We start from the raw sequence: 12,771 nt of genomic DNA on the forward strand, positions 1-12,771 counted from the left end.
ATTTTGTTTTGTTTTGTTGCTGCAACCAGCAGTAAGTCAACTACGCATGTGGCATTGTGGGAGGCAGCCACATGTCTCTGTGATCATGACGGGCTCCTCACTTTAAGATTAGCTTGGTTTCCGTACCAATAATGTCTCAGCAGAAGGGGTTGATCGGCTACTGAATCAGTGGGAGATTTCCTGGAGGGCCAACAGAAACTAGAAATGCTCAAACCAAGCATGTTTGTAGCCGCATCATAACTAGTATTATACCTTTTACACGCTGAGCTGACAACAAACTGAAGTCTTGTACAATGAATGAGTAGTCCGTCAATTTTGAATCGCTCACAGTGGACCGCTTAAACCTTCTTCCTCATTCCTCAAGCCTGTCAACCACCAACAGCGCGGTTGGAGAAATGCTGTTTGTAATGCCAGTAGCGGCTAATGTAGCCTCAAGCTGCAAGTGAACATGCATTCTTTTTCACTTTTGAATTTTACTTTCAAACTTGTATTCCTCAGACGCAACCAGAGCCGACTCAATAGACATCAATTGATGCATTTTATCAGACTTGACACAGTTTCCTCTGGAGACACTAAAGGGTTTATAAAATTTCTATTTTTATTTTTATTATTATTATTTTTTACATAGAGTAATACTCCCTAAAAGCTGTAAACAGACTTTGATGTTTAAAATTGAAGGAGTTTACCCTTCAGCTCCAATTGGATAACCAAATGTACATTATCCTGCCTGTTGGGCGTATTTTTGAAAAGTGTACTTATTTATTTATTATTCATCTAAGTGTTTTTATTTAATTAAACTACAAGTTTAGTGATAATTAACAATATTAACAAGTTGTTTAACGCATGCTGGTTATTTTCAACCAAACTCATCCCCACTAGCAGTTCACTTTCATTTGCACTCTGACAACACACTAACCATCTTGCAGCAATAAAGTAAGGTAAACAACATGATGCTCTTGCAGTTTCTCAACCAGAGGCAGGGAACATCTGTCACGATACTGACAGAGGCCTGCTGGGTTACATCATGTGCAGCTTATTTGCAAAGCCATAGGATCCCTGAAACAGAGAGAATATGCTATAAAATAGATGGCGTTAGTAGTTAAATTTAGGGACAAGGAAATGCTGTTTCCCCCTTTTCTAACTTCACTCACAATGTTTGGGGGTTGTCCATACCATGCCAGGAAAAGACAATAGTCTATAAAGGAAGGGAATATAATTTATAATCCAGGAGCATTAAATAATGTAAATTAATGTGTCCCTTTCCTCCCAATATTCAGCACCAGTGCTTTCAGTTTGTATTAGCAGATATAATATAAAAATCCGCTTTGGAGGGTTTTATTGTCCACTCTCACCTGCCGCTAACTGGTTTTGGATGCATCCAAATACAGTACGGTGCATACTCATCCAATGTAATTATTTTCAGCCCCATTGTCAGTTAGAGACATTTAAAGGAATTGGTTCTTTTCTTGTCATCACTGATTAGTTCTGTTGGCAGATCTCCATAAAAGATTCTAACTTTTGTCTAGCCGAAACAGCCTGTGCTTATTGAATGTGTGCACCTATTTAAAAGGAATTACATTTACAACCGAATCCTGTGTGCACACACTAATTACAGAATATGGCAGCGCTTTTATACGAATACATTAGAATACACAATACATTTTTTTTCTCAAGGTACCGCAGTGAAGCGAGCACTGAGGCTCTCTGCCAGCAGTATATTTATATTGTTGGCAAGACTGTGTGTGGAGGTAAAGCATATTTTACTGCAGTTTAAATAAACAGTGAATCCCTCCCCCTCCCCTCGCCAATACAAAAAAACCCTGCTGATCTGGGAAGAACCATAAAAGCCTGCTGACCTTTTTATGACCAGAACAGGCTGGAAAATGCTTCAGAGCACAAATGAGAGGCTCAAGCAAATGAGCATTTCAGAGAAAATGTGTGTTATTTACACCACTGTCTGTCGAATGTAACCTCAGCAAAGGTAAAGGGAAGATTTACCAAAACATTCTGGATGACCAGTTCCACTATGTGCTCTGGATGCAAGCAACACGGAGCACGTTTTTTTTTTTTTTTTTTTAAGGCCAAACTTTTCATGCAAACAGTTTGAACTCACTGATAATGTTGTGGCTTCATGAGTTAATGTTAAGAGAGGCAGGAAGGTATTGAGTGGGGACGTCGAGTCACAATGTTGTTGAATTTCAGCCCCTGCTCTGATGCTGTCAACATTATACCAATCCTCGGTCTACACTTCAATACTATTACAGTCAATCTGAACAAGCTTCCAGAGAAAAAAATCTATTGAGCTTTTACTAGACCTGACTCCCTATGAAATATGTTCCATCCTATTGTAGACTTTCATCTGTTTGAAGACAAAGACAATCTGATACGGGAGATATGTCGACTGAACACTAACACACCGGGGGAACAGATTAATAACCCTCTACTTGTTTTTTTTGGCAGACAGTGTATAAAGAACTCGGATGGGTATGAACTGCCCAGGGAGCAGACTTGCCTGTGAAAACACTAGCTCGGTGTTAGAGAAAAGTAATGGAGTTCAAGAGAGAAGACTCACGCAGCACAACTCCTCGATTAGGCTTGTCACATTTGCGAAGCTTGATTAATATTTACAGTTTAGACTCAGCAAGAGTACACAACATACACATTAATTATTGCTAAGTTTCTCCAGGCCTTGAGTTGCCGGAGTCTTGCAAGTTGTTCCACACTGCAACTATAATTGCTGAATACATTACTTTTCATTGGTAAATAAGGGGAATGCGGTGTAAGGTATCGGCGTCGTAATGCTGAGAAAAACTCTTTATATCTTCCTCTTATGTAAACAACCCCTGGATACTGGAAACTGTGAAAACAGAAGCTGTTTGCTTTGCGCTTGGTGGAGAAATTTACATGTCTGCAGTATAATTGGCTGATGTTCAAGTACAACAATAGAATGAGAATTAGGAGGGGGAAAAATATTAAAAAAGATGAAGTATTAAACTTACTGGAACTAGGAATTTTTTAATCTCCTCCAGGGCGTGACTCATGCGGGAATACGCCTCTCCAGGTGGAGCAAAGACTTCAATTAAAACGTGGAGATCATTACTCAGATGGGTGTATTTGGCCTCCCCGCTTTTCCTTAATTCTTCTTCCTGTGAGAAAAAAAGATAAAGCAGGAGAAGGTTTTGTGTCCATAAAAGAGAAACCTGAAAATCAAATGATTAGCACACGTTGTTTATATGATATTGTAGTAACGCTCACTTTACAAACTTGTTCAGATGAATGTCTAGTAATTACACAACCTGCTCACAATGGCAATGACATTGATGTTAAGTAGTACAATGTTAACCATGTTTCCTATTGTAGTTTGGCATGCTATTATGTTGTGCTAATTAGCTAAAAACCAAGTAGGCTACGTCCAAATTTGCGGGGAATCTAAAAAGCTTTGCTTTTTTTATTTTGTCAAATGTAAGTTGACATAGGGCCAACCATACAATGAAATCTATTACTGGACAATAGTCTGTATTCAGCATTATACAATTGAGAAAACAATAAGAATGAACATCAAAAGGAAAGATATACCTAAGGTGAAAGTGAAGTACAAAATAATATACTGCATATCAAGGAGACATTCATACATAAAAGTGGCAATAAACATATGGCAGTCACCCATTTTCTGGGAATTTGTCTAATTTTGTGTTGCATGTCTGGCTCCGGAGATAATTGGCCTGTGATTCTATCACCTGTGGTGACACGCCTGGTTCCTGCTTGTTTACCCCTGGTCAAATCAGGGTGTGACAATTCCCTTTTTGAAGGGATAAAAGAGGTGAGAAATGGGACATCCAGAGATGCGCAAGCATTCATTCTAGAGAGGGTCACTCTGCGCTCGCAAATGTCCATTGCAGACTGCCCCATTGCAAACGAGTAAATACACAGCAAAATCCAAAGTGTTAGATATTCAGTGTTGGAGTGGAGTGTAAAACATATAGAGTTGTTTCAACACTGGTTTAGTGTAATTTAACTACATGAGAGTTATTCTTCTAAAAGAGTTGGTGTTAATACAGGGAGTCAAATTTCATATTCTGCAAAACACTCTACAGTGTTGATTTCAAATATACTCAGAAGTCAAACCGTTGGTGGTTGTTTGAAAGAGGCGGGAGTCTAGCCAGACACTCTTTTCTTTGGACTGGAAAATGATCAGACATCCCTCAAACTGTGGCTAGGAACATCCATGTGTAAGTATGTCTAAGCAAATATGTATATTTAATTCAAATGTATAGCCAATCATGTGTATTACTATTTTTTACAAGAAGCTAAGGTTAACCATCAGTATTGTTTAGCTAGCATCAGCAAACCATGCTTAGCTAACAAGGCAGTAACATTATACAGTGAGGCAGCCGCGTCTCATTGGGAATCTATTGAAAAAAAGCTTGTGTGCTCGGAGAAAGGCGTTAGGTGGACACGGCCCCTTTTCTTATTAAGAAAAGTATAAGCAACACACTGATTCGGCATGGCAACCCAAGCTTAATAACAATGCGCACAACAGTCAATTTGGTTTTAGAGCAAGTTAGATGCTTGTTTGCCACTTCATGCTGTAGGCCTATTTGGCTCCATGGTATTGGATTGGTATCACTGACCACTTAAACTGTCCTCAACAATAAGTTTAGTACAGTAATGTGATGTTGTGACTCGTTGCGCTTTATTTATTGTATTATTTAGTTTACGAACCGGCATGTAACCTACATTTTGGAAGGATTATGTACTCTGGTAGCTCAGACCTTTATTTTGAAGGTGGCTGGTTAGGATTTCCGCTATCATATTTCCTCCATATTCTTCTTATTTTTGCTGATATGTCGACCGAACGTTTGTATTAAATTGTTTAATTAAGTATATTGGGGTTCATGTAAAGGTTAGATACTTTTACATACAGGAAAATGATGGGGGTTATCGCTTAAGTATCGAGCGCCTTTTATTTTACCGCACTTGTTGCGCTTCCGTGAGCTTTACTTCCTCTTTGGGTCGGGACTCCTCGCGGTAAGCTACGTTTCCACTCTGCTCTCTGCACTTTAGTTGTTTTCTGTTCAAACTATGAAGTCAAGGTATTTAAAAACACATGTACAGTGAGTTTATTGACATTGTTATGTACTGGGTTAGTGATTTAATCAATTTCCATGTATAAATATGCTAATTAGAGAATACGTGCATCGAGGACTGTTAGCAGGGCCGCCATGTGGCCATACAAGCTAGCGTGTGCACAGTCAAGTCTGTTTACTGGCTAAGCTAGAAAAACGACATTGACTGTTGCTACCCAGTGGCATAATAAAGGCAACAAAGAAGAAAATTTTACTGAAACAGGTGTGGACTATTCATGAATGTACTTTGTTTTTAAGGACATAATGTTGGTCAAGGTGAGATTTGGTGGCAGTCAGAAGTACGTTAAGGTGGCAGAGACTGAAGAAGGCTATGCAGACTTCAGCTCGTTTCTTCAGAAAGGTTGGTACTACTTTTTTCACACAGCCCTGATTGTTGGTGTAAACTAATAATTTGCTAAAATGTTAGTTCATGCTACAATGTGATTTGATTTTAATACGGTTACATTGCCCCATCCATCAATTGTTGTTTATTATGCTGACCAATTGTAATCATGTATTATGGACAAGTTAAAATGCAATTGGTAATATATCTAAAATGTAGAATAAGAAAAAACTAATTTCTCTACTAATATATTTTGAGACTGTTGGTGTCCATTTTAGAAACAACAAGGAATAAGTTGTGTACATGTCATAGACCCTTGTTCCATAGTTAAAAGCCATTTAATTATTGATTAATAATTAATGATAAAAAAGTGTCAATAAAAGAAGCATACAAAGGACCATTTTTCTAAATCTGATATTCTCTCAGTAATAGGAAAGTTAGGTCTTCCTCTGCAGACTGAGTTATACTTGACAGATGAATCAGGGACAGAGGTGGATGCAGATGTATTTGAGGACCTTTTACAAGCAGGGGACCTTACAATCATTGTTTCTACAGAAAAGTCTACAGGTAAGATTTAGTCTTGTTAGGGAGAAATAAGGATCATTAACCAGATGTACTGTAATAGTATGTATTGTGACGGTATGTTTGTTTCAGTCAGCTAACCTGAAAAGCCAAAGCATTTGTTAAGGGGCCTCAAACAACATTTTTATTCAGTTGTGTGTATTTCTTTTAACTGTCTTGCAGTTGTGCTTCATCAAGATCAATTAGATGTTTCATCGGAGTCGCTTGTGTCAGACACCTCATCCTCTGTGCCTTCAGATTCATCTGATGCAACAATCATTCTTGAGAAAGATAGTGGAGTGAAAAGGACCCACGCCGATCGGGAATCAGCAGAGGCGGTATATAAATTAATTTTTTTTTAATGTATTAACTAATCATAGACATTGTACTGTGGTCTTGTTGCAGGGGAGGTTAAAATTAAAATGTATTTGTTTCTTTGTCTTTAGATGGTGAGAGATATACTTCAGTCCAAGCCAGGGGGAGAAAAGGTGTTGCATGAATATAACAAAACAAAGACATTGACGGAAGGTACACGGCGACAGATGGTAAACCTACTGGTGGCTGACATGGTTGAAGTTCATGGGTAAGCATGTCATGTTCTCTCTAGTGCTCATCATGTCTCTACAAATAATATATGTATAGAGGATGTAGGTGTACATTTTAGAAACAATAAGGGATGTTTTCCTCAAATAACCTTGTTCCATAGTTAAAAGGTATTTAATTATTGTGGTCTCCTATTTCAGTAATATAATAAAGTTGGCTTTTCTATACAAAACAAATTTGTGTCAGAATAATCAAACAAACAAAAACATTGTGATAGAAAATAAAACTGAAGCAAAATATTACAAAAAGTAATCTCTACAGCAAAACGTATTCAATGGGAACACATCCCTGAACAAATAAAACTGCATGTTAGAGGTTGTTAATAGCTGGTAGTTCAATCGCAGGACTGACGGGCGTAAATATGATCAGTGAGATAGTAACAAAAGGGAGCTGTAAACAAAAGGACATAGTATCAAAAAAGAAATAAGCACAGGACTAACAGTTGACATGATTACACACATCATTTGTTTGTATTGAAAGTCTACTTTTGAGTTTAACCTCTGCTTTAATGTGCTTTGTTCTCTCATATTCTTATTTTAGTTTGACATTTAAGATATTTTGATTAATTATAATGAAACTAACACTGATTCAATACTTTACTACTAATTTAAAGCTTGAAAAATTATATATTTTCTTCTTTTAAAGGAGGCTCCCACCAACCTATGTGCGAACTAAATATGCTCTTGGCATCATTACTCTTTTTCCGTACCTCAAGGATCCTTACTCAAAAAATGGATATGTAAGTTTGTAAATCAATGGCGTATGATAAATTGATATAGGGAGGTTATTCTGAATTTGCCCTGTAATGCTGTGATACATCAGTTATGTTTATCTTTGTTCTTTTGGGATTTTACAGGAGCACTACTATGATGCAGACAGCGGGTCTGGCTATTTGGCATGGAGGATAAAGACAGTCCAACGCAGCTCTGCAGTCCAGTCCCGGAGATGCTCAACCACCGCTACATATCAAGATGGTCCAAAGAGCAAGAGGGATTTTCTACTAACTGACAAGCAACTGTTTGGCGAGGAATGCCGCGAGGCGATTTCTCTATTGAAGCACACGACTGATGCAACAATTGTCAAAGAGAAGATGAGGGCAACCTTTCAATACCGCCAGAAACTGGTTCGAGACCATCAAAACTCCTCCACAGTCCTGGATGTTTTCCCACGTTTCCTCGATAGCCCTGGCTTGGTAGGAAAGACATACCATTGTTTAATTCATTTTAAAGTGAACAATGATAACTGGAGGATTACACTTTTATTTAAACAAGCGTAAAAATACTGACATTTAGTTTGTGGATGGTTTCCTATGTCTATGAGAGGTTGCAAGGACTTAAAGTGTTTCTTCTGTAGATTGACAAAGACTTCACCATGATGTTTGGAGAGGATGCTTCTGGCAGATTTTTGGCAAAATGGCCCACCTACTTCAAACCTAGGATCCTGGCAGACTCCAAGAATTCTAAAGAGTTCGTCAAAGACCTCTTGTCTGGAAATCAAAGCTCCGATGGGTCTGGTAAGCATGGTTCATTATCTCTTTTAAAACATTTAATTACTTACCTGAATGCTCCAAATTATGTATTTTGCATAATCTGGTTTTATTTAAGGTTGTTTTCAGATTTAAATCTTTCTGACAATCTTCTACTTTCTTCTGCTTTCCCCCTAGACTGGGACAGTGACCTGTCAAGCATACTACTGCTGCTTCACCTACTTCCCCCCACTGCAAAAGGACACAAGAAGGGTCCTAGAATAAGCTCATATCAAGCTGTCGAACATCTTGTGAGATATCTGACGGTAAGCAATGTTTAAGTTCTTCTGTGCCACTTGTGCATGGGCTGCATATGTTTTTAGCAGTGTAGCAGGTCATTAAAATGTTTCCTTGTTCCTCTTTGTTTTTGCAGATTGGAGTCAGTGTTGAGACCTTCCTTGGGAGTTTGGAACCAGGACAGCCTTTCCTCCTGTGTGTCGGTGAACAGAAGAACAACATCCAAAGATTCTATGTCATTGTTGACCACAAGGCCATCCCATGCAAGGCGCAGACATCCCTGGCAGCTTTCGATGAACTCTTCAAGGCACACTTCATCTTCAGCGTGAACTACCATGAATCCCTCAACAGCTTCTATACCTTCATCCAAACCACTGTGTTCAACATTGATGTGGGAAGTACCAAGGAAACTCCCCGTGTGAAGGAGCTCAGAGCAAGACTGCTGAATACACAGATTTGAGGTGATACACATCCTTGGGTGCAAATATGTTGATTTGTTTTATCTGTAAGGTACACCACAGAAGTTCTGTATTGCTTTGTCAGCATTTGAGATTTCACCATGGATTATATCCAGGAAAGACGTTACGTTTGAAATGTGGACAGCCGGGGTGTTCTTCATTATTTTGCACTTATTCAGGGTTCAAGAAACACCTTATTCCTTTGCACCGGGACACTGTTTCAACAAATACTACTGACAATGTGGACATGCACATAGAAGATGATGTGCCTTCAACTTCTCATTCAGTCTGTACAGTAACTCCAGTGGCCACCCAGGTCTCTGTTGATAAGCATCATTTGTTAAACGTGTGGTTCTGTTGTAGCACAGTTGCAATCATCGGGTGTTGCTGAGAGCACTGTCCAAGCAATGGTAGGGTCAAAGAAATAACAGTTTTTGGAACTTGCTCCTCCTCTTGATTCAAATTGTGAATATAGTGTTTTCACCAGTTGTTACTAACGGTATGCCATATTATCTGAAGCATTTAATTAATGATCATCACAAGCTGTTCAAATCTTTGTTTCCTGAGAGAAGACTTATTCCGAAGCATCATTTTATGATACATTACCCCAGGTGTATTCGTAAAATAGGCCCACTCCTTCATGTATGGTGTATGAGGTTTGAAGCCAAACATAACTTCTTTAAAAGATCTGTCAAGAATTTCAAAAATATCACAAAAGCATTGGTAAAACAACACCAGAGACAGTTAGCTTATCACTGGGAGAATTTAAATTTTCAGAGGTTTGAGTTTGGTCCAGTAAGGAAGGAAACAATTGATAATTTGGAAGGTGGTGAGACTTTACTTGCAATGTTAAACTTGAATGCATACTCTGATGTATCAACTACCAAGTGGGTGAAGAACTATGGAACTGAGTATCAAACTAGTATGTTTGTTTGTATTTCAACAAATATAGAAATGCCTGTTTTTGGAAAGATCAACCGTATCATTATAAATGACGATCAAGCTTTCATTTTGACTGGCACAGTTGATACTCTTTATTGTGATGAGCACCTTAATGCCTACTGTATCCAGGAGAGGAATGATTAATTTTCTGTTATTTCTGTTGATAAGTTAATTTATTATAGACCCTATGATAAACAGTTTTCTAATGGGATGGATGAAAAAGTATACATTGTGCCACATTGCCATATTGTGTGACCCTGTGAGAAACAGTACTCTAATGAGATGGATGAAAAAATGTACATATTGCCATATTGTGACCTGTGCTATTGAGGCTGGCAGCTGTGAAACATGTTAAAGCCAATGCTGTGTTAAATGGTGTACTTGAAAATACAATTTATTTTGAAATACAAACTTTTTGCATTGTTTTTTTCTCCCTTATAATAATACCGTACCGTAGGAATATGATTTAGAAGTAATAATATAAGCTAAATATTTGACCATGTATAGCATTAGGGATTATAACTCCCCACAGTGTTTTTAAAAATATATAAATCAACTCTTTAGAGGGTTAGATATCGAGTTAAATTTTAAATCTGATGTGGTGTTAAATGGGAGCAACTCTATTCAGTGTTAAAAAATAATACACTGATGGGTGTTACATTTTAACACTGCACACTAGTGTTGTGTAAATTTAACCCTGGTGAGTGTTGACCAGTGTTAAATTTCAACTATCGAGAGAGTTGATTCAACTCAATCACAGTGTAAAGTATTTAACACTTTTAAAAGTGTTATTTTTACTCGATCTGGTGTGGACCTATATACACACTTTCAAAGTGTTGAATTTAACTCTATAGGTGTTGAATTAACACTGCCGATTTTGCTGTGTACCAGCAGAACTCAAACTCAGAACACCTTTCAAAATACGCAAATATTTAAGATGGATAGAGTTGTCTGTGGTTTAAAGTCATTGTTGTTGAGTAACCTGCTATAGGCAAAGTCTGTGCCATTGTGCAAAGTCATAATTTGACACACAATAGCAAAGCACCTGCAGGCTTTATTCAGTTATTTGAAGATGCATTTGTTCGTTTATATTAAGGAGGCCTTTCTTTCCATCCAATTTGTTTTCTTTTATATTTTAATGTGGCTCTGAAGGCCTCTCAGGCTTTGCACTTTAGGCTGAAAGTCGGGAGTACTGCCACACATGAAAGTGACTGTGTAACGAAATTTTAAAAAAGAGATCCATGTATATTATGGTGACAAGTGTAGTTGCATAATTTTGATGTTGATGATGCAAAACTAGTGCAAAATATTTTTCTGTAGCGACAATTTAATTGTGTGACTTCAAAAGCTGAATGGTCCGGTGAGACGGCAGCAGGTAGAACAGTCTGTGGCCCTTGGTGATGCTTTGTGCCTTACTCAGGCACCACTGGTGATAGATATCCTGTATGTCAGATTGCTGAGCTTCTTTCACTAGATTTGCGGCTGTGTTTGATGTCTGTATTTAGTCATAAACCAAAAGTACGGGACAAATTGATGGCACTTGACAAAAAGTCAATGGATCATTAAAGGGAGTTACGGATTCACCTTCAGGCAACAATTAATGTCTGGCCAAAACATCATGGTACATTTCATGGCAATTCATCCAATAATTGTCCTGTCCACACAAACATTGCCACACTAGCTTGGTGTAAAATCTACATTTGTAATCCAGAAAGTACTTCTCTAAAACATTAAGAAATTATAAGCATTGGATATGACTGGGACACACCCTACAGATACATTCATGACTTGGTTTTTCAAGGCAAGGAGACACTTGAGCGATGGCTACATTTATCAATAGCAAGACACTTGTACCACATACTAAAAATATATATTTTAGAATGATGTGTGGCCTTTTTCCTCATGTGTGAGAAATAACTTCAGTTCTAGAGAATAATCACTGCTCATCTGACAATAAAGCAAAACCGACAAGAATAACAGACTAGATAGTAGAGCCCAGTCATACATTTTCTGCAACAGGGGTGCTGTTGGTGAATTTTTACTCTCTCTCCAATATATATTGCACTTTGTGATTTCATGTGAAGAATGCTGTGCAGAGTCCAAAACAGCTCCAGGAAATGTTTTAATGGATAGCCATCTTGTGACCGTATCATGACATACAGGTCAAGTAATTCTGAATTGGAGACTGCTTGTGCCCAGTGGATGAGAAGGTGGATGAGAGGGTTCCTTTAGAATAAAAATAAAGTGACAAAAAGAAAGAAATGGTGACCTCCACAAAGACATAAAAAAAAGGAGTCAACCGGGAGATATCTCTATCAGAATAGCAGAGCATACAGATTGAGGAGAGGACAGACATAGGTGTGCTCAGCAGGAAGAGACAACGGGGACAACTGGTGAACAACTGAGGAATGATAAATAACAATAGCCACACATAGAGATCCTCCTGGCTATGGGGGAGACAGAAGAAAGGGGAAATGGCGCCCTTGTCCCCGAGGTAATCATCATGAGCAGTGCCACATGTAATGTGTTCTCGGTAATAAATTATAAAGTTACTACCCACACCTCCCAGAAATGTTAGCCTGGAAACCCAGACCCACATCTAGAACGATGTAGACCTTCCCAACTCAAGGGGGCGGAACCAACTCATGCATTCCAAATACCACTGCACGCAATTGGATAGCACTACGACCAATGAGAGCAATGAACAAGGTGACATATTCAGCCCGTTCGTTTAGCAAACAGCGGGGCTAACTGGTTAATTAAACTTTTGCCGTGGTCGGTCGGCAAAACAGAAAATTCATCTTTTTTGCTAATGAAATATTTGAGTGCCGTCTTCCAAATCGTTGAGTGTCGAGGCCAAAGCCGCTTCAAACAACGTATCAGAAGCCATCTTTGTTGTTTTACTATCATGACTTTGACGGCGCATGCGCAGCACTGTCGTCATCCGGTTATGCCCGCCCTTATCAGATAGCAAAA

General features: G+C 38.4%; 2 protein-coding genes across 2 annotated transcripts in view; one reads left to right on the forward strand and one right to left on the reverse strand.

The window, feature by feature from the left end:
• Positions 1-12,771, reverse strand: part of khdrbs2 (KH domain containing, RNA binding, signal transduction associated 2) — a gene marked incomplete at its 3' end in the record, with an annotated part of 65,722 nt that overhangs the window by 20,306 nt on the left and 32,645 nt on the right. Inside the window, exon 4 of the mRNA XM_080036655.1 lies at positions 3,000-3,146. Within this exon, the coding sequence (XP_079892781.1) occupies positions 3,000-3,146 (147 nt within the window). The remainder of the gene's footprint in view (positions 1-2,999; positions 3,147-12,771) is intronic.
• On the forward strand, positions 7,691-9,607 carry LOC307257358 (uncharacterized protein). The gene is made up of 4 exons (XM_080036559.1): positions 7,691-7,825; positions 7,987-8,146; positions 8,297-8,424; positions 8,532-9,607. The coding sequence occupies exons 1-4, from the start codon at positions 7,724-7,726 to the stop codon at positions 8,853-8,855; spliced, it is 714 nt and encodes a 237-aa protein (XP_079892685.1). The 5' UTR covers positions 7,691-7,723; the 3' UTR covers positions 8,856-9,607.

The sequence above is a fragment of the Ammodytes marinus genome (genome assembly GCF_949987685.1).
Source record: "Ammodytes marinus genome assembly, chromosome: 11".
Classification (NCBI taxonomy): domain Eukaryota; kingdom Metazoa; phylum Chordata; class Actinopteri; order Uranoscopiformes; family Ammodytidae; genus Ammodytes; species Ammodytes marinus.